Raw genomic sequence first — 19,660 nt, forward strand, 5'->3', positions numbered from 1 at the left:
TGTGTTTCTTACCTTACAAAATACCCAAAATAGACATGGAAAAGGTAGGCGTTTGAGAAAAGGCAAGTGAATAAAAAATTAAAGCAACAATAAAAATGATCAACATTTAACCGTTTTTTGCCTGTTTTCACGATTTCCCAAAAATTTAATAGATGGACTTGAAAGATGAAAACAAGAAGAAAAAGAAGAAATAGAATGAGAAAAAAGAAGAAGAAAAAAGGGAAAAATATTTTGTGTTCAATGCATTTTATCAACATGAATGGCCCATTAATCTTTATCCTTTACTCCCTTTCCCGTTGCCCAAATTGAGGAACCATTTTTCATCCATTTTCAGCGTTATCTCAAAGGTATCATTTTTACCTTAACAAAATGCTGGAAACTGTTAACTTGAAAAGTCAACCTTTTTTTGCCTTGAATCATTTCTCAACTTTTCCTTTAAAAACTGGACAACATCATTTACCAATTGAATGAGAATGCGAAATAAAGGGAAACAAAACTGTCCACATTTGACACACGAAAAGTTTTCATTTGAAAATAGCTCACAGAAAAGGAATGAAAAGGAAAGAAGGGAAAAAGTCGACGAGAAATGAACATAGGAAATGGCTTGAAATCATTTATCAAACAAGTGTAACATCATTTTGACAATTATTATTTGATTGGAAGATGAGAATGAAAAAAAAACACATAGCAAAGGAAAGATGGAACAAGATGAAGAGGAGAAAAAAAGGATTACAAAAGGTGAAACGAATAATGATCCATAGGGAAATTGGAATCAATGGTGAAAATAATGATCACACTGAAAGGAATCAAATGAAATAATGTGAAATCAAATTGATCTTCATTGTACTTATTGAATTGTTGAAATCAAAGCAACAAACAGATAAACAAAAGGCAAAAGTAAACCTCTTTTTTGTGTGTCTTTCATCTGGCAATTGTTTCCTTTACTTTCATTTAAACATTTTCAAAACTCAATTTCAACTTTTATTGATAAAATATTCATCTCATTGTCATGTTCACCTGGAAAAGGGTAAAGTTGAAAACAATTTTACTCGACACTTTCATGTCATTCAACTTGTGTCAGAATTAAAAATTAACCCCATTTTGCTCAATCTTTTTCATTCTCTTTACTTTTCTGTCAACTTTGATGGTCAAACGTTTTGGACATTAAACAGACATTTGGACATTTTGTGTCGACAAATAAATTTAATCATTAAACACCTTTATCAATTGTCAAAGTGTTAAATTGTGCTCATTAGAGAAGAGGAGAAAATTGAAATTTTTCACTTTACAAACTTTTCCATTTGAAATTCCTTTTCGATTATTCAATGAAACTTGTCCAATTATCGATAGTTTGCCTTACTTTTCAATGAAAACAGTTTTCGTTCAACTGTATTCCTCTCTTTCCTTTTACTCCATCAAAAGTGACAATTGTAATAAGAATTTGAAAGAATATGAAAAAAAACGAAAGTGAACAAAAAGTGAAATTCCTCGAGTTGACTATCATTATATTCATCTGAATACATCAACGATTCTTGTGTGATGCTCAGTCAAGCTAATATTCATATTATTGGCAGAATTTTTCTTTTCTTTCTTTTCCTCGTTGCCTCATCTTCTCCCATTAGAATTGAATATTAGCATTCAAAGCAATGTTCATCTGTGAATGAATAGAGAAAAGTTGTTGAACAGAGAAAAGTGAAGAAAGAAGAAGAAGAAAAAAAGGAGAGAAAAAAAATTTACATGAACATTATTATTTTGCTTTTACTGGCAAATGAAAAAATCGTTACTAAGAAAAGAAAAGAAATGTTACTATTAACACAAATATATATAAATATATATTTAGATATTAACAAATTTCCACCTCGAATCAAATAATGAGAGGTTAGTTAAGAAATTTGATAACATTCAAAGGTTCCATTGATAACTGGAAATGAGTTTTGAACCGAAAATGAAAAGAACTTTTTTGCTCGACTTTAAATCAAAAATTGATTTTGACTCAAACTTTTCTAACTTTTAAATGAAATTCTCAACGAAAAGACTAATTGCTGCAAAGAAGAAAAAGTTTTGCTTTAGAAACTTGGAATTTCCAATCAAATTCTAACAGATTTCAATACAAGTTTCAACTTCGGCCGAAAAATGGAAAATTTCAATTCTTTAAAAATTATCTGTTTCGATTTTTCGAAAAGTTTCAAGAAAAAATGAAATTTTTTTCTCGAGGAAAAAATATTCCCTTTGAACGTTGACAAGTGACTGGATGGATCGGTGGCAAATAATGAAGCGAAACTTGCAGAATCGGAGAAACGAGTTTTCTGTTCTTTTTTTCGTTTCATTCGGTTTTTCGTTGAGAAAGTTTTTAACGATTTTTTAAAAAAATTCTTGTTTTTCTGTTTTTGGATTTTTAAAGACTTTGAAGAAATATAATAATTTGAAATATTGCAAGATTGGAAATTTGAAGTTAATCGTTTCTGTTTGTGAAATTGATGTTGGGTTGCGAGTGTGAAAATAAGGTGAAAATGTTTTTTCAGTTTTGGGATTTTGGAAGAAAAATGAATGCAAAGTTGAGAAGAGGTGAAAATTTGAATTACATGGAAAACACTTGATGTTTTGAATGTTGTTTTGAAATTATCAATAACAAGTTAAAATTGAATGATAAAAGGAGTAAAAAGTTGATTCAAGATGAGGAAAGGAAAAAATGGAATGTAATAATTCGGTGAAAAAAAAGTTTTATTTGAATGCTGAATGATTATTCATTTCTGTTCTGGGAATTGAAACATTATTTAAGTTTCCTTTTGGTTCAATCCATTGCCATGTTATTTCTCATCTTTTGCATCCTTTTAGTTCTTGTTCATTCCAAGGATTTCTCTCTCTTCCTTATTCTCATAATCATCATTATCATCATTTGGATGATTACTGGAAAAATGGTGAATTCATTGAATTGGAAAAATAAAAGTATATAAAGACAAATATTACCAGTGAAGCAAAGATAAGTAAGATATTTGTATAAATATGATAAGATGCATTAAGGGAGAGAAAAAATGAATAACAAGAAATCTTTTGCTTTTTTCATTGTGACTCTCGACTGATGAGATATAATAAGAAACAATGATAATGAAAATAAAAGTTTTATAAGTAAACCATGAAAATGAGGGTTCAAATATCGCCATTCAATTTACGCTCAGCAGGATTATTATAAGAATGATAATTTACTTTAAACACTTGCAATGTTAATGCATTTGCAGCAAAAATAATTGTTTCATTTTTATCCATGAAATGCTTCCAGCAACTTGTAATTATTAAAAAGCCATCAATCAACAATGGAATCAGTGAGTGCATTCAATGTAACTTGACTTTTCGCATTTCGACTTATCTTTCATTTAGTCTTAAAAGTAACAAAAGAGGTTGACTTTTGGAATAAAAGATGAAAATCGAAAATGCTTTTCACATTATTAATAGTAAAGAATCTGAGTCTGAAGAAATGAAAATGCCAGACTTGTCTGAATGGCTAATTAGCTAATGTGTAAAAGTTAAAGAAAAGTAGTAAAAGTTGGGATTTCGGAAAATGAACTTCGAATACGAATCAAATTCAAAGTTTGTCAGCATTTGCAAGACAATCTCGAAAAGCCTTTATTAACAGCAATAAAGACTAACAAATTTGCATAAATGTCAATCGATTGGTAATCTGAAGGCAATAAAAATTGAAGTAAAAGCAGTTGAACGAATTTTCACAGTTTATTGATTGTCTCCTTTGAATCAATCATTTACGCGTCATTCATGGCAATGTTAAATGTGTCAGTTTTCATTTTGCGTTTATAAATGTTTTCTCATTTTAATAAATTGAATGGTTCAACATTTTTATCCTAAAGGAGTTGAACTCTTTTTACAACAACTTAAAAGTTGATTTCATTTTGCGAAATTGTAATCTCACAAAAGCCATTTTTCAAGCGAGATAAACTACTAGACTTGGAAACATGATTCAAAAGTAAATTGTACAAAACTTTGCGTTAATAGTTTCATCAAGAATATCATCAAATGAAAAGCAGAAAAAAAGGGAAACAGAAAACAAAAAAGAAGTAAAAAGATCTCAACTTGTACAGTTAATTTGCATTTTGATGAGCAACTAAGACTAACTTGTACAACAAGCGAGTGTGCAAAAAATTCGTGTTCCTACAACTTCAAGTTGCCAAACAGTTTACAATTAAAGTTGTAATGCTCGGTTAAATTATCGATAATTTAATCATCTTTCAACCCGGTCTAAGGCAGAGCAACAAACGAAAATAAATTGTCAATCATGAAAATTGAAACAAATGAGTTTTACTTGAAATGAAATCGCAATTTGGCTTGTAAAAGTGCGCAAACAAGAAAGCTGTTGAAATTATTCAAAGTGGCGAAAATAATTGAAACAAAAAAAAATTAATTTTCATCTCAAAGTTACAGGGAATGAAGTTGAAGAGGAGAAGAAGGCAAAACAAGAAAAATGAAGTTTTTAAAGTTCAATTCTGAAGGAAAAATAAATGATGTTGAAAAGTTGAGAAGAGATTTTAAAGTTTTTTTTCTTGTTCCAAATTTGCTTTTTTATACTTTCACTATTTACTTGCTATTATGCATTTGTAATTACAATTTATACTCTAATGACGATTATTATTTGCTCAACAAATAATCGCAACTATTAAGCAAAAAGGTAAAGAAGAAGAGGAAAAAAGTGAAACCCAAAATTGGAAAACAAATTTGACTAAACAACGCAAAATTCATTTTCATTTGCTCAACATTTCTTTCATTCTCAGTCGGATAATAATTTCAGGTAATGACCCATTATTGCCTTAAAAACACACAAATTATTGGAAGAAAAACCCAAAGTTCTTCTCATGTTCATTGGAATTATTTTCTTGACCGAAAAGAAAACTTTCAGTCTTCATTAAAACTCGAATTTTAACTTTGAATTGGTCGTTAGTTGACTTCAAGTGAATGATATTAAGACATCTCGGGCTTGGGTTTCTAGTCTCTGAGATTGAATGATTTCTATTCATGAAATTGCATTTACGTTTAATCGAGAAATTTGTGAAATTCCATAATCATTTGATCGAAAATTATCGACTTTTCTTCTTCTTTCGTTTGGTTAACGTTTGATGAGAAAATATTTGCCTTTTGCCTTTTTGTCCATCTTTAAGTTGACCGTTATTTAAGCTTGATTCATTCAACATTGTCCATTCAATTCAGTGAACCGGTAAAATGTCTCAATTGGAAAAGGATTCACAAGGAAATTTCTATCTCACTTTTGTAAACCTCATTTACCCTGTTGAGTCTGATGGATTTCATCTCATTTCGAGTCTCTTTTTGTGCTTCTCACCACTAAAGATGATCATGAATGGAGAAGAGGAAAAGGCGAAAAAAAAGGTTTAACTAATGCGAGTTGGTGGATGAAGATGAAGAAGAAGAAAGAATCGCACGAAAAAAACTAGCTTTTCCTTTGCTCATCATCATTATCATGAAAAGTTTTGGCTTCTCCTTCTTCTCATCATCTTTTTACGCCTTATGAACTGTTTTCTTTCCCTACATTTTTGACTTGAACAAGGAGAAGTAAAGTTGCATCCCTTGTTATACTTGATTCTTGAGCGGACATGATTTGGTGAAGAGAATGAAGAAGAAGGCAAAAAAAAGTTAAGAAGATTCTGATGATGGGGATGAAAATTTTGTTGGATCTATAATTTGATTCCTTGATTGAGTTCCGGTTCTATTTTATTTCATCTTCACTTGGAAAATTGGAAGGAAAAAGGAAAGAAATTTATCAAGAAGAAGAAGAAGAAGAAAAAAGGTTCCACTGTTTTACCAATCCAAGCACTTTCATGATGCTTAAATTAAATTGGAAAACATGATTAATATCTGACAGTCGATGATGAATGAGATAAACATTTATGTTTCACTCGTCTCAATTGAACGTTTAATTGATGGTCAAGTGTTTTCATTTCAAATGTCACTTCACTTGGCATTTACATTTTACTTTAAAGTAATGACAAGAAAGGTTGTGGAAATCATGTTTGCTAAAAATGCTTTTAAAATATTCGTTTGTCGTTTCAATTGATAGACATTCGTTGTTGTCTCTCCTCTGACATTTTAGGCTCATTTTCATTCCAAATTTAGTTCACTTTTTCCTCATCAATAACAGAGTCTCTTGTAATAAATAATTGGTCCCAAGTGAAGGTATAAAGCAAAGTTTTGGCAACACTTTTTTTTAATCTACACTCATTCAATTACTTTTTGGTCACTTTCTTTTTGCATCATTCAAGGTGCATCTAATGATACATGACAATGTTGGCAATTGAATACAACATGATGGACTTATTTGTACTCAAACTGTTAACGAGCTTTGCAAGCATCTAAGGGTTAGGCCATCATAAAGGAGTCACAAGGCAGATGCTTGGTCATGTACCGTTGACTCCTTAAGACTGATTAGCAAATCTACCGCAAAACCAGTGTTAACCTCGAAAGAAATGAATGCAAAAACTTTCGAGGCAAGAGATAGGGTTTATGGTCAGACTGAGTCCACTGAATCAGTATTTTTCGATGGATGTCAGAAATCAAACTTGGTTGTAGAATCAGAACTTTTCATAAAATTGATTTTCCATTAGCTCAAGTTTTATCACAATAATCATTTTTTTATCCAAAGGATAATATCGCTTATTTAAAATGCTGATCAGATTGCGAGTTGAATCGCATTTAAAATGAGACTAACAAGACTTGGATTTGTCAACAATGACTGAGCTCAACGATTCCATGAATCAAAAGATTAAGGATTGATTTCCTGTTGAGAATTGGCCAGTTTATCAAAAGACAAAACTCAACTTGAAAAATGGCGATACAAAATGTAAAGACATAAGCTTGGCTTGACATGAGTTTACATTTTTGAAAATGAGTTTAACTTTGAAAGAAAACGAAATGTCTTAATTTGGATCTTGGACATTATGTGAATGGCTAGATTTGTTGAATCAACTTTTACTGGTGTTTTCACTGTTTAGTTAATGAAGGGAATAAAAATTGAATTTGAGTTGGCAACTTACTATCTTTTAGTCTCATATCCAAGTGGATTGATAATGTTGGATGTAATAACACAAAGTAAGGATGCAATCCAAGTGAATAAAAGTAAATTGATGATTCGTTGAGAATCTGGTTCTTTATGAAGATTGGGCTGATTCCAAGAGATTAAGGCTTTCTCACAAGAAGTTGGTGAAGTTGATGATGAGGACGATGATGAACAATTGGATGAGGTTGATGATGATGATGAGGATTGTGTTGGTGAAGATGATGGTGATGAAGAGAAAAAGTAGGGAAAAGAAGAATAACTTGAGAAACTTTGTGTTTGTTGGATCGACTGTTGTTGCTGATGTTGATGATGATATTGTTGGTAATAATTTTGACGAGTTGCTGGTAAGGATTCACTGGATGAAAATGATTGACCATTGTTGGTCACTGTAATTGGTAAGAGTGAACCATTATCTGGATAACAAATTACCTCATTGTTATTATTATCAGGTGTGATTATATCTTGGTAATGCCAAAGTTTGTTGTACAAATAAATTGAATAAGTTAACATTGTAAATGATACAACAAGATGTAAATAGTGAAGAACCATTGAGATCATCTTACAAGGTGTAGCAAAATTTATTGCATCAACAATGAATGCCGATGAAAAGGATTTACTAATTGATGGCAGTGAACTGGCCAGGGAAGGTGGAAAGGAGGATGAAGATGAGGATGACTGGAAGGGTCCACCGAACAGAAAAATAATCTCAATCAATGCTAAACAGGTCAACAGATTGAGTAGAATGTAACAAGATTTTCTGTTATTCGGCGATTTAACCATGATCACTACTTGTCCAGCCATGGTTACCAGAATAAAAATTAAACTCAATCCCGAGGAAAGGTAAATTATAAGAGAATTAAAATGACATTGATTGTGATGGTTGAATGAATGCTGTTGGGAGGTTAAACTTTTCACTTGAACAACTCCAAATATACCAAGTTCAGAGCAAGAGCATCTGATGAAGGTTAAATTACGGAACACAATTTGGCACTCTTTATGGCTCCAAAGTCTGGGTTAAGAGGAAAAAGAGATAAATTTTAGTTTACTTTTTGCAACTTTAATGTTTACAGATTATCATTATTTTGTAATTTGTTTGTTTGCGGTGAATTAATGACAAAATCATTATCTATTAAAAGTCAATTAATTGTGAGAAGTTTTTCATTCTAATGTTTGGCTTCAACTTTTCGTCGACTTTTTTATTTGGTTATTTAGAGAGAAAAAAGTTGCTAATAATTTAAATTTATTGTCAACTTTATTTTTAACTTTTTGCTTCAACTTCCTTTTCAGGTAAACTTTCAATATCAACAAGTGTAAGCACATTTGTTTGAAATGCAAAAAATGGGATTTTTTATTCCAACACTTTTATCATAACTAACGAACGACTGATGTGACGATAATCAGTGAACGGAAAATTTCCCCAATAAAAGTCGCTAAGTGCAAAAAGCACGCATAAAAATTTATATCACATTAAAGTTTTAATATTATCTGAGGTCGGACCCATCTTGGGATAAGCTCAATAAGAATGTATTTTTCTTAATGGACAGCAATTTTAATCTGAGAAACCAACGAGGCTGTGTGTCTTTGTGCAAATAATGGTGAAACTTGTGTCTTAATGTTTGTTGTACAAAATTTATCGAGCAAAAGTGCTGACACAATGTTAATGATAGCAAAAGTGGCAGCGAATGAATGAGGTTTTTGTAATGAAATGTAATTCATTTAAAACTCAATGTTCTCGATGAAGAGACAAAAAAGTCTTTAATTAGATTGAAAAAGCAATAAATACTGATGTAGTGATAAACGAGTGAATTACGTTAATCTTTCTTCTTTCCATCTTCTCTTCTTCTTCTCACAGAATCAAATAAATTTCCATTGGCAAAAATAATTGAAAGTGAAACAAGAAGAAAATAAGATTGTCCAATCTCGAGAGATTTATGTCCTTGACCAATGGCTAAGACTACAAACATGACCAAAGTAGCAACCGAAATTGTTGTTAATTTGTTTAACCCTTTCTCCATCCCATTGTATCTCAATCTCACTACCAATCATCATTTCCATTTACAACTAGTTTCTCATTAACCTTTAAGTTTATCTGTTTTGTTTCGAGTTGAAATGAACAGAACAAACGAAGAGAAATGTTTCCACCAAACATTTTGATATTTTTCACTCCCAGTGAACCCTATGAATCAATTCAAGTCATTGGTAATCTGATTAACTTGATTAAATTTAACCAATTAATTAGTGAAAGTTTATTTATAGCTCAAAGAGAGTTGACAAGTTGAACAAATAGTAAACCCTGAAAACAGGTAAAAGCAGAAAATCTTGACACAAGAGAAAAGAGGAAAAGAACGAAACAAAAAAAACAAATTAATCTGATAGCGAATCGACAATTTAATCATTTCTATAAAATTGCATTTCTCATTGAATCCAATGATACAAATGTTTTCCCATATTTACTCTTTCAGTTAGTGATACTTGGTTCGATTTACTTTTTTTTATACTTTTTTCGTATTTTCTTGTTCATCTTTTTTTGTGTGTTCAATAATTTTCTTGAAATTCAATTATCGATATAATGTTGCAAGTTTGTCTTTCTAGGTAAATGCGACGATAAAATATTGAAAGGTTTAAGGTTTAAAGTTTACTCTTCATTTTGTTTACTTTTAATTTCACATTTCATTATATTTTATCCACTTTCATTGGGATTCATCTTACATCGTCTCAACAAAATTGACTTTATATTGAATCATTAATGGTAACAAATATTGCAATGAATAAATAATGATTGTAAAGCTTTACTTGTATCAATAGAAGTAGATTGTCGAACAATTTTTTCTCTTCTTTTCTATTCTTCATTTTTGATTCTTTGCTTCTTTTGCTCAAAGCATTTGAACAATTTTGACTTCTTTATTTCACCTTATTCGGATTCACTGAAGAGCAACAAAATTGCTTGTAAAGAAAAGGGTTGAAATGTAAATTGAAACATTCTTGCAAAAATGTTTCATTTCTGTATTTAAATGTCGAGATTAAACAATCAAAGTCGAGTTTATTATTTGCGTTGAATGATTGAATTTTGCCGATTTCAAATTAATCTCAATGACGTTCTGCTTCAAGTAATATTTCATGTTGAAATCGGATGGACAGGAGAATGGATAGGAAAAATTGTCTTCTGTTGAGCCAAAATCTCTAATGATTGCAAGAGTTGGAATCGTTTCTTCTTCTTTGGTCAACTTCTTTTGGTGTAAATTACTATTTAATGATTGTCCGATGATTGAACTGGTAGAGTTGGTAATTTTTGCCATTTAAACTCGATACTATTAATGCTGTTGATATTACATTGTAATTGTAATCTGAAAATGAAGTCACATTGAAAGGGAAAAGTTGAGAGGCAAGTGTGACATTTATTCATACAGAAATATCATTACAAGTTACTTTTGCCAATAGTATTATTTTCAACAGTTTATTTCATTCATTCATAGACAGATAGACTTAGCCATTAGTTAACACAATTTGTTCACACTGTGTTCATCTCGACTTCATTTACTTGTATCAAAATGATAGTGAATCATTTGTTAGCTGTGTTGGATGAGTTTAATACACTTTTGATTCACTCAACTTTCCTGTCGCATCTTCAAAATTACAATCAATTTTGAAAGCAAAGCCAATTTCCTCACTTTCAGGCAGTCTACATTAATTTGTACCGAATGTTTTTTTAATTTTGCGCCTGTTTACAGCCATAGCTCACAATCGATTGGTGCTACAGACTTCAGACTTAAACCATGAGCTTCCGCAGATTGAAGAGCTATAAATGCTAAAGACAAGGTCATTCAAGGTAAATCCGTCATTTGACCTCAAATTGACATTGGATTATAGATTATAGATTTTTCAGATCGTTTGTGCTCAAACTCATATTCATAACTTTTACCATTGGAAAGATAACTGAATTTTTTCAATTCAACTGATTGATTGAACGTAATAGAATCGCTAAAATCCACAAGTTAGAAAACCTAACAAACACTAACCGATCTGAAAAAAATCGTGAACTTAGAGAATGAGCATCCAATGTCAATACGAGGTCGAATGACCGATTGATTATGTGTAGTTATGATTTACAAGCGCGCAAATAGATACAGTAAGATATACGACACCAAAACCGCGATTCGTTCTGTAAAAATATATCACTTAAAAAAATTGTCTATCCTTTTTGATCCGGCTTAATTATAATAAAAAGTTTCACCAGGTTGAAAGTCTTCAGCTGTAACCTAACACTCAACATTTAATTTACAGGGCATTTCAGCTAATTTTTCGATGTAAATTGGCTATATCTTTGCCCTTGAGTGACCTATAGGTTAGATATTTTGTTACTTGAAATTTAGTCGATACTCAATTGTCAAGGTCATTCAAGGTCATTACATTATTTGATCTCTACCTGATATTTGGAGGTCATTTTCTAAGAGTGCAAAAATTTCAGAATTGTTGATGCTTACTACGAGTTAGTATCTTTAATGCATTACATTGCATTAGTTACATTTTAATGCATTTTTCTTAAAACCAATTGATCAACACAACAATGTGTGAACACTCATATCTTTTGGCCAGAAAAAGTTATGAACATGCCACTAATCTGAAAATTATTGCAATCCTAGAAAATGACCTCCAAACATTACTTAGAGGTCAAATAAAGCGATGACCTTGAATGACCTTGCCCTTGAAATATGACAATTGAGTTCCGCCCGAATTCCCATAAACAAAATATATAACCTCTAGGTCACTCAGGAGCAAAGATATAGCCAATTTACAATGAGAAAATTAGCTAAAATGCCCTGTACAAAAAAAATTACCTTAAATTTCAATAAAAATTTTACTAATAGTTAACTAGTAAGAACTGACTCGACTTGTGAGCTAGATGTTGATTGATATCGGTCAATTGTTAAAAATTTTATAATGTGATTTAACACCATCTATGGTCAATTATCCAAAATAGCGTAGGAACCCTGTAGTTTGGCCAAAATCTTTGCTCAAAAATTTCATGTTTTTACTTTATATATTGTATAGATTATTTTTAAAATTGCGAATGTGATTTGAATTGAGATACAAAATATTGGATTGGAGAATTACCTCTGTAGATACATAATGGACAAGAAGAAAAGGGCGCAATAAAATGATACAATACATCAAGATGGATAGCAAAAAAAAACTTCAGCTGTTAGTGACTCAAAAATTATATCATAAGCCAATCTACTATCATTTGCAAATCGACACGATATGCATATGATGGATGAATTTTTCATAATTTTTTTGTTTCGTTTTGTGGTTTGTCTAAAAAATTTTTATACACCAAACCAGAAAGTAAATTTTCAAAATGACTAACTGTTCAAAATAATTGCTTATTTTATTTTAGCTTATTTTAGCTTCTAGAACATTAAGACAACTAATCAGACTTATGGTTATGGTGAACTGCAATTTTTAATTTTCTGTTGTTGAAAGTCAACTGATTGCCTGAAATGTATGAACGAATGACCTTGAATGACTCCAGTTTTGTTTGTCGGATTATTATCATTTCCCAACAATTCTTGCATCCTTTTCTGTTTACCAAATGATGAGGAGAAAAATGCTTTTTTCTCTGATCATTATTATTATCCATACAATTTGATCTATTATCTAAACCACTATTATCACTATTATTAGATTATCATTCCCTGTGAAACTGATATTAATTTATAACAGCTCATATGATAATTTTTGGAAACTTGATATTCATAATTTTCTCACGATAAGTATTACATGGAAACTCATTCTTTTTTTAGCAGCTTCTTTTCTTTGCCTCTTCATTATTCCATTCCCTGTGCTCTTCTCCCTGATATCGCTTCCCTCTCATGTAAAGAATCATGATGATGATTCCAAATTGTAAGGCTGACCTTTTCTCGAGTTGTTGCCATATACTTGTCTTGTTTGTTTATCTGGAAAGCAGTTTTCCATTCATTCCCATCCTTTCACTCCCAGTCTCTTTATCTGTACAATCTTGCTTGTTCCCAAGAAAAACCTTTTATACCATCTCAAGATATTTACATTGTCAAGGAAAATCAATTGATGAGCAAATGAATCTTATCAAAAGGTAATTGGTACAATTCAGTCCACAGTCCATGGACACGACGTGATTATATTAGCTGCAAGCATTTACACTCCCAGTACAATTATCACAATTCTCATTGCATCAGCAACACACAATTTGAATTATAGCGTTTCAACTTTGTTCCCAGTTATGAACACTCAACTTTTTCCATGCATACAAATGTATTATAGAGAAAAGAAGGAAAAAACTTTTATTCCTGTTCTGGCCTAATCTATTCATTAGATGAATACTTGAACAGGCAAATAAGAAGTGAAACAAGAATAAGAAAAGGAAAACATTTTCACTCCCTTCATTTGTTTGCTATTTTACAGATTCATATAAATCCATTTAACCAGCATTCATCTTGTTCAGTTGAATGTTACCTTTTACTTGGAGTATAATATTGAACCAAACATTTTGACCTCAACTGTAAGGCAAATGCTCACAATTTGTTTCACTTGGCAAGTTTACTGGGAATGACTCTTGATAATAGCAATCAATGGATTTGCTGGGAGGGAAAAATGATTAATATTGCCTTTTCTTTTGGGCACTTTATGATGAATGAATGTTGAGACTAATTTTCAGCTTTTCAAGCAAATTGTTTCAACTTTTGATTCTCATTGAAAACCTGGTTCAATGTATCGACCTTTTGACAAGGACTCTTAATTGAACCATTCATGCCAACACATTAACTAAGAATATCAATTTGTTTAGTTGAAATGATGAAAGGAGAAAAGTTTATTTCTCTTTTTTTCTTCCTTTTCTCCTATTCAAGAATGTATCACCTCCAATTATCGACCTCAATCATGTCCAATTGATTAGAAAGAATCCATTTAATTAATGGAGAAAAGTTTCTTCTTTCAACTTGTCGCAATTTATTCATTTAATGACTCATTCAATTTTTCCACCATAAATTTACAAGCATCATTATTCATGAATTGTCAACCAACTGAAAGTGTTTCAATTTACTTTTGAATCGTTAATTTTGCTTGTTCAATCAATAAAAGGATAGATGAGAATAAACGAGAATAGAAAAGGCCAGAAAATTGAAATCAAATGAATCGAAATGCGATGTTCTGTTTGCCTTCTGGATACATGAGAAACATGAATTTTCGTCAAACACGAAGGTGAACATCGCAAAGCAGTCTGCTAGAAGCAATAAAATAAAGTTGAAAAGCAAATATTAATAATGAAAAGCGTCCAACTGTTATCATTTATTTCACCAATTTTTGATCGAAATGACTCAATTTCTCAACATTCTTCGATTTAGATTTTTCGTGATAGAACGTGTAACTGCAAGTGATCGATATTTCTCCATTTCTGCTTCGAGGTTGATATTGAAATGCAAATTCTGTGAACATTTTCTTTTCTTCTTTTTCACTTTTCTGATTTTTGCGTAAATTGTCACAATTGTAAATCTCAAGTGATTTCATCGTTAATCACTAAGATTAATTTTGCATTCTTGTTGCAAATCGACTTTCTGTTAGTGCAATTGATGGGTTCAACTTCGATTAACTTTTCAAGGTCAATCTATTCACAGATGAAGACTTAAAGGATCGTCGAGTTTGATTCTTATTGCACTCTTTTTATGCCTGCCAAAGGGCTTAAAAATTTCCAAAAAGACGAATCTTGTGCATTTTTGGTTGGACCAAAAACTGTTGCTATTTCATTTAAAAAACAGCTGAATAACGAATAAGGGATTTGTCACCTAATATTTATCGATTTTGCTCGTTAATCTATTCGGAATTTGAGAGATGAAAAGATTTACAAGTTTAGTAATTATTAGCAAATGTTATTCAGTTAGTCAATTGAGACTGCAATATTTTTATTAGGCAAAGTTTCGCTTCAAATCTCCTTTAATCTTTTCAGTCATCAATGAACATTTTATAACATTTTGACGGAAAATTATTCAATAATCTATTTTGGAAAGGCAGCTGACAAAGAAACTCAAGAATAAGCAGATTCTCACTGTATCGGCACGATCTATTAATGAGCTTGCAACGCGAACCACCTCGATAGAACAAATTCAGCGAATAGAATTTTCAATATTTAAAGTTCAGTTCTATTGAAACGTGAAATAGTCATTAAATGGGCGAAACAATCACAGTCAATCATATTGTCTGATTGTCTTCGTCAGTATGCGAAATACAGTTGAAACGAATTTCTCGAGTTTCGAAATCTAAATTTAGTCTAATCAGTTGACATTGCTGACCATTATTTCATCTTTCATGAATATTCATTTGAATTTTGCACAGTTTTCATCGAACAAATTGATTTGTCAATTTCAATCAAACTTGAATTGAAAAATTTGTTGCGATCACAAGTTGAAGAGAAAGATATGAATTGAAAGCATTTATAATAAATATGTATGAAATGAGACATTCTGATGACACATGTTGGTTCATTCGACCAAATGAATAGCCATGACATTCATTGACTAGATTCACCAATTGTGAGAAAAGGAAAGAATTGCAAAAAAAGATGAAACCATTTCTCTGCTTATTAACACATTTTTTTGCTCATTAATTTCGCCCACTTTTCTTATTGAACAGTAATAACGAACAAAAAGAGAAACTTCAAATTGATTCTGCAGACATCATGAATTGAACTTTTCTTGTGAAACAAAAATTTTCCAAATACTTTACAATAGCGAAAGAAGAAGAGAAAAGTTCGAAGTTGAAAATCAGGAAAAACTCTTGATAAGCAAAAGATGATTTTCACTTTTGTTGGAAAGTGAACGAGACTCAAACTGAAAGTCAACAATAACAAGGAAAACAAAGAGAATCTAAAGGACAGTGACAGATTCTGCCTGTTTTTGAGCCAGAGATTTTTCAATGCCAATCGATAGAGGACACTCGACTCTATAAGGAATGTTCAAAACCTTACAGAAAATTTCGGACCTAAGGCCGAAAAAACGCGGTAAAAAGTCGAATTTTTTAAACAGTATTTTAAATGAAAATAAAGGTTTTTAGTACTGAAAAAAATGTTGAAAAGCTTGAAAAAGCTGTTTTCAAAGTACTTTTCAACTTTTTATGTACAAATAGTGTCAATAATGATTTGTAAGTTGACATTATGCGTTTATAAGCCACATATTTGATTCGGTAATTGTGAATTCATACATTTTAAATGTTCACGCATGTTAAAGAATAGGCAGCACCGGGGTGAAAGTTGACAAACTCTGGAAATACGCGAAAGTCCGAAATGCCAATAACCAAACATAGTCCAGGTGAAAGGCCATCTGAAAAAACCTATAAAAATTGTGTCAAATCTCTGGCTCACGCATGTTAAAGAATAGGCAGCACCGGGGTGAAAGTTGACAAACTCTGGAAATACGCGAAAGTCCGAAATGCCAATAACCAAACATAGTCCAGGTGAAAGGCCATCTATAAAAACTTATAAAAATCTTATCAAATCTCTGGCTCACGCATGTTAAAGAATAGGCAGCACCGGGGTGAAAGTTGACAAACTCTGGAAATACGCGAAAGTCCGAAATGCCAATAACCAAACATAGTCCAGGTGAAAGGCCATTTATAAAAACCTATAAAAATTGTGTCAAATCTCTGGCTCACGCATGTTAAAGAATAGGCAGCACCGGGGTGAAAGTTGACAAACTCTGGAAATACGCGAAAGTCCGAAATGCCAATAACCAAACATAGTCCAGGTGAAAGGCCATTTATAAAAACCTATAAAAATTGTGTCAAATCTCTGGCTCACGCATGTTAAAGAATAGGCAGCACCGGGGTGAAAGTTGACAAACTCTGGAAATACGCGAAAGTCCGAAATGCCAATAACCAAACATAGTCCAGGTGAAAGGCCATCTATAAAAACCTATAAAAATCTTATCAAACCTCTGGCTCACGCATGTTAAAGAATAGGCAGCACCGGGGTGAAAGTTGACAAACTCGGGAAATACGCGAAAGTCCGAAATGACAACTACCAAACATAGTCCAGGTGAAAGGCCATCTATAAAAACCTACAAAAAGTCTATCAAATCTCCGACTCACTAACTTTCTTGCCAAATCTGGCAACTCCTTATACTTTAATACACAAAAACTTAGTTAATTAGCTAACGGAGTATTGTTTGCAAAAAATAAACTTAAAGGCATGTTTAATTATCGTTTATAAGCCTCGAATATTTATTCAAAGTTGTTATCTCGATGTTATTTTTTCCGACTTCCAAACGCGTTTTTCATGCCTTAAGTCCGCACTGGGAAATTTATGCCTGTGGGGACTTTTACTTGTTTATATGTCCTCTATCGAATGGCACTATCAAATAGCTGGCTCACAATGGGCAGTTTTACATAGGCTTTCTGTCACCCTCCTTTTTGAAATTCTGAACTTGAAAGGAAAGAGAAGAAAAAAGTATTTTTTTTATTGTTCAATCAAAAAAAAGTTATTGAAAAATCGCGAATCAGATAATGTTAAAGGAAAGGAATTTCATTTCAACTGAAAACACACATGAAAAGGGAATGAATGGAACAAGTTGAGAAATTTTCTTCCTCTTGTAAAATTTTCTATCATGATGGTAATGATAATCAGACAAAATGATACTGTAACTATTAGGACAATAAATTCAACTGATGATGATGATAATGAATTGGTAATATTTGGAACAAGAACAAAAGGCAAAATTCGAATCACGTTCAAAATCATTTTACGTTTGTTTTCAATTGACTTTGATCAAAAGCCAAAAAATCAATTCAATTACAATCATTACAAGATAATAACTGAAACGATATTTTTCAATCAACTATTTTGGTTCATCATTTTGATTGATTTTGACGAGCAATTGGATAAACATGATGGAATTTCGGTGGAAATTGTGAGGAGAAAATTTTTACCCAGAAAATGACTTTTCATTGGGAATTGATTCACTGACTAAGAAATGAGTCGATGAATAAATAGATAGTTATGTACATTTTGAGAAATGGTAAAACAATTGATGAAATATTCAATTGTATCTGGACGAAATGCGAACAAGAAAATGGAAAAAAAGGAAAAACAAGTTTTTCTACTTTGAGATTACTTTGATCTGATGAATCTTCATCATTATCATGATAAGTGGAAAATTTTGAAATGAAAATTGCATTGGAAAACAGTTGATCAAGTAATGGATGGTTCAATTGGAGGAATGAAAGGTTCAAGAGTAAGTTACATTTGCAACGAAAGGAAAGCGAAAGAACTTCAATATTGTGCTTTGGAACATCATCCATTGATTCATTGTGTTGTGCTTGTTACCATCAAAATATTTGGGCGATTGGTGATTCATGCATGTCCTCTGAAGGTCAAAGGCAACTTTATTCGATAATAATTTCTATCTATATTTTGACGCTTTTATAATCTCCGGTCAAGTTACTTATGCAAGAATAACCATTCTCGAGTCAATAAAGTTTGGATCAAGTTTAGCAATTTTTCATTTCCATTTTGACTTAATTACAATTGAAAAATGTCTTTATTGAGCAAATAATTTTTCATCAGGGAGTGAAAACTCCCAAGACTTGTTTTCTTCCATTTGTCTTGACCGTTTTGAGTAAAAAACTTTTCACAATCCTTTCAAGTTTTCTTAACTCCAAATGAATTGTAATATCTTCAAGACTCGAGTTTAATCACTTTTCATTTTCTGCATATAAATATGCTTAGAAATGTCATTCCCTGCTGACGAAAGTTTTGTAAGTTATCAGAGTGAAATTTTTTTCTCCAATCGAAACTTGAAGGAAATTCCAAGAAAAGTTATCAGACTTTTTTTTTTGTTTTTGTCATTAATTCGTTGCATTAGAATAAAAAAGTTTAAATGTGTACTTACTCGCGAGGCGATCTCAGTTTACCACAAATGAGCTTCTCTTGATAGGTTGCTGTTTGTTGAAGAGCAAAGTCAATCTCTATTTGCGGAACTCGCTCAAAGTTGGCTTCAATGGAAATTGGTGGAACCACCGAGATAACAATAATATCACTAACCAAGCTCATTGAATCAGAATCGAAGTCTTTGTCAACATTTTTTAAATAAATTTCGGAAATGCCCATTCCATATCGTCGAAAATCTGTCAATTATAAAAAGACGAAAAGGTCAAAATTTGAAACCCAAAAATTCGACAAAAAAAGTCGAAAACTTGCCTTCTAGAAAAATATTTGCTTTAGGTTTACTCGGTGAATGTTCAATTTCATTGCTATCATCTTCAGAATGCAACAATGAAATGTGATCTCCAAAAGGCGTTACATGGGTCAATGTTAGAGCTTGAATAACAAATGAAGGTTGGACAAAAGTAAAAAAAGTTGAGGTTAGTAAAAATGAAATTTAAACTTGAATAGAAAAGGGAAAAAAAGTTGACCAAAAAACAGATAAAGTTACAATTGTTGAATTGCGAGAGAGAAGAAAAGACTTTTGGAAATGTTTTTTTTCTCTCATTTGGTTATTCATCAAGAAGCGTGACTACAGTCAAGACTAGAGTCTGACCCAAAAGCCTTGCCTGTTGGGTCTCGAGTTT

The 19,660-nt window shown here is 31.6% G+C and overlaps 1 protein-coding gene across 1 annotated transcript in view; it reads right to left on the bottom strand.

Moving 5' to 3' along the window:
* The window catches only part of LOC107369708 (uncharacterized), a 49,346-nt gene that overhangs the window by 15,429 nt on the left and 14,257 nt on the right, over positions 1-19,660 (bottom strand). The window contains exons 5-7 of the mRNA XM_015937681.3: positions 19,290-19,409; positions 18,982-19,216; positions 7,050-8,081 (exon numbers count right to left, since the gene is read on the bottom strand). Of these exons, the coding sequence (XP_015793167.2) occupies positions 7,050-8,081; positions 18,982-19,216; positions 19,290-19,409 (1,387 nt within the window). The remainder of the gene's footprint in view (positions 1-7,049; positions 8,082-18,981; positions 19,217-19,289; positions 19,410-19,660) is intronic.

This window comes from Tetranychus urticae, chromosome 1 (genome assembly GCF_039701765.1).
Source record: "Tetranychus urticae isolate SD_2017Ah chromosome 1, NJAU_TeUrti_SD_1.0, whole genome shotgun sequence".
Taxonomy (NCBI): Eukaryota; Metazoa; Arthropoda; class Arachnida; order Trombidiformes; family Tetranychidae; genus Tetranychus; species Tetranychus urticae.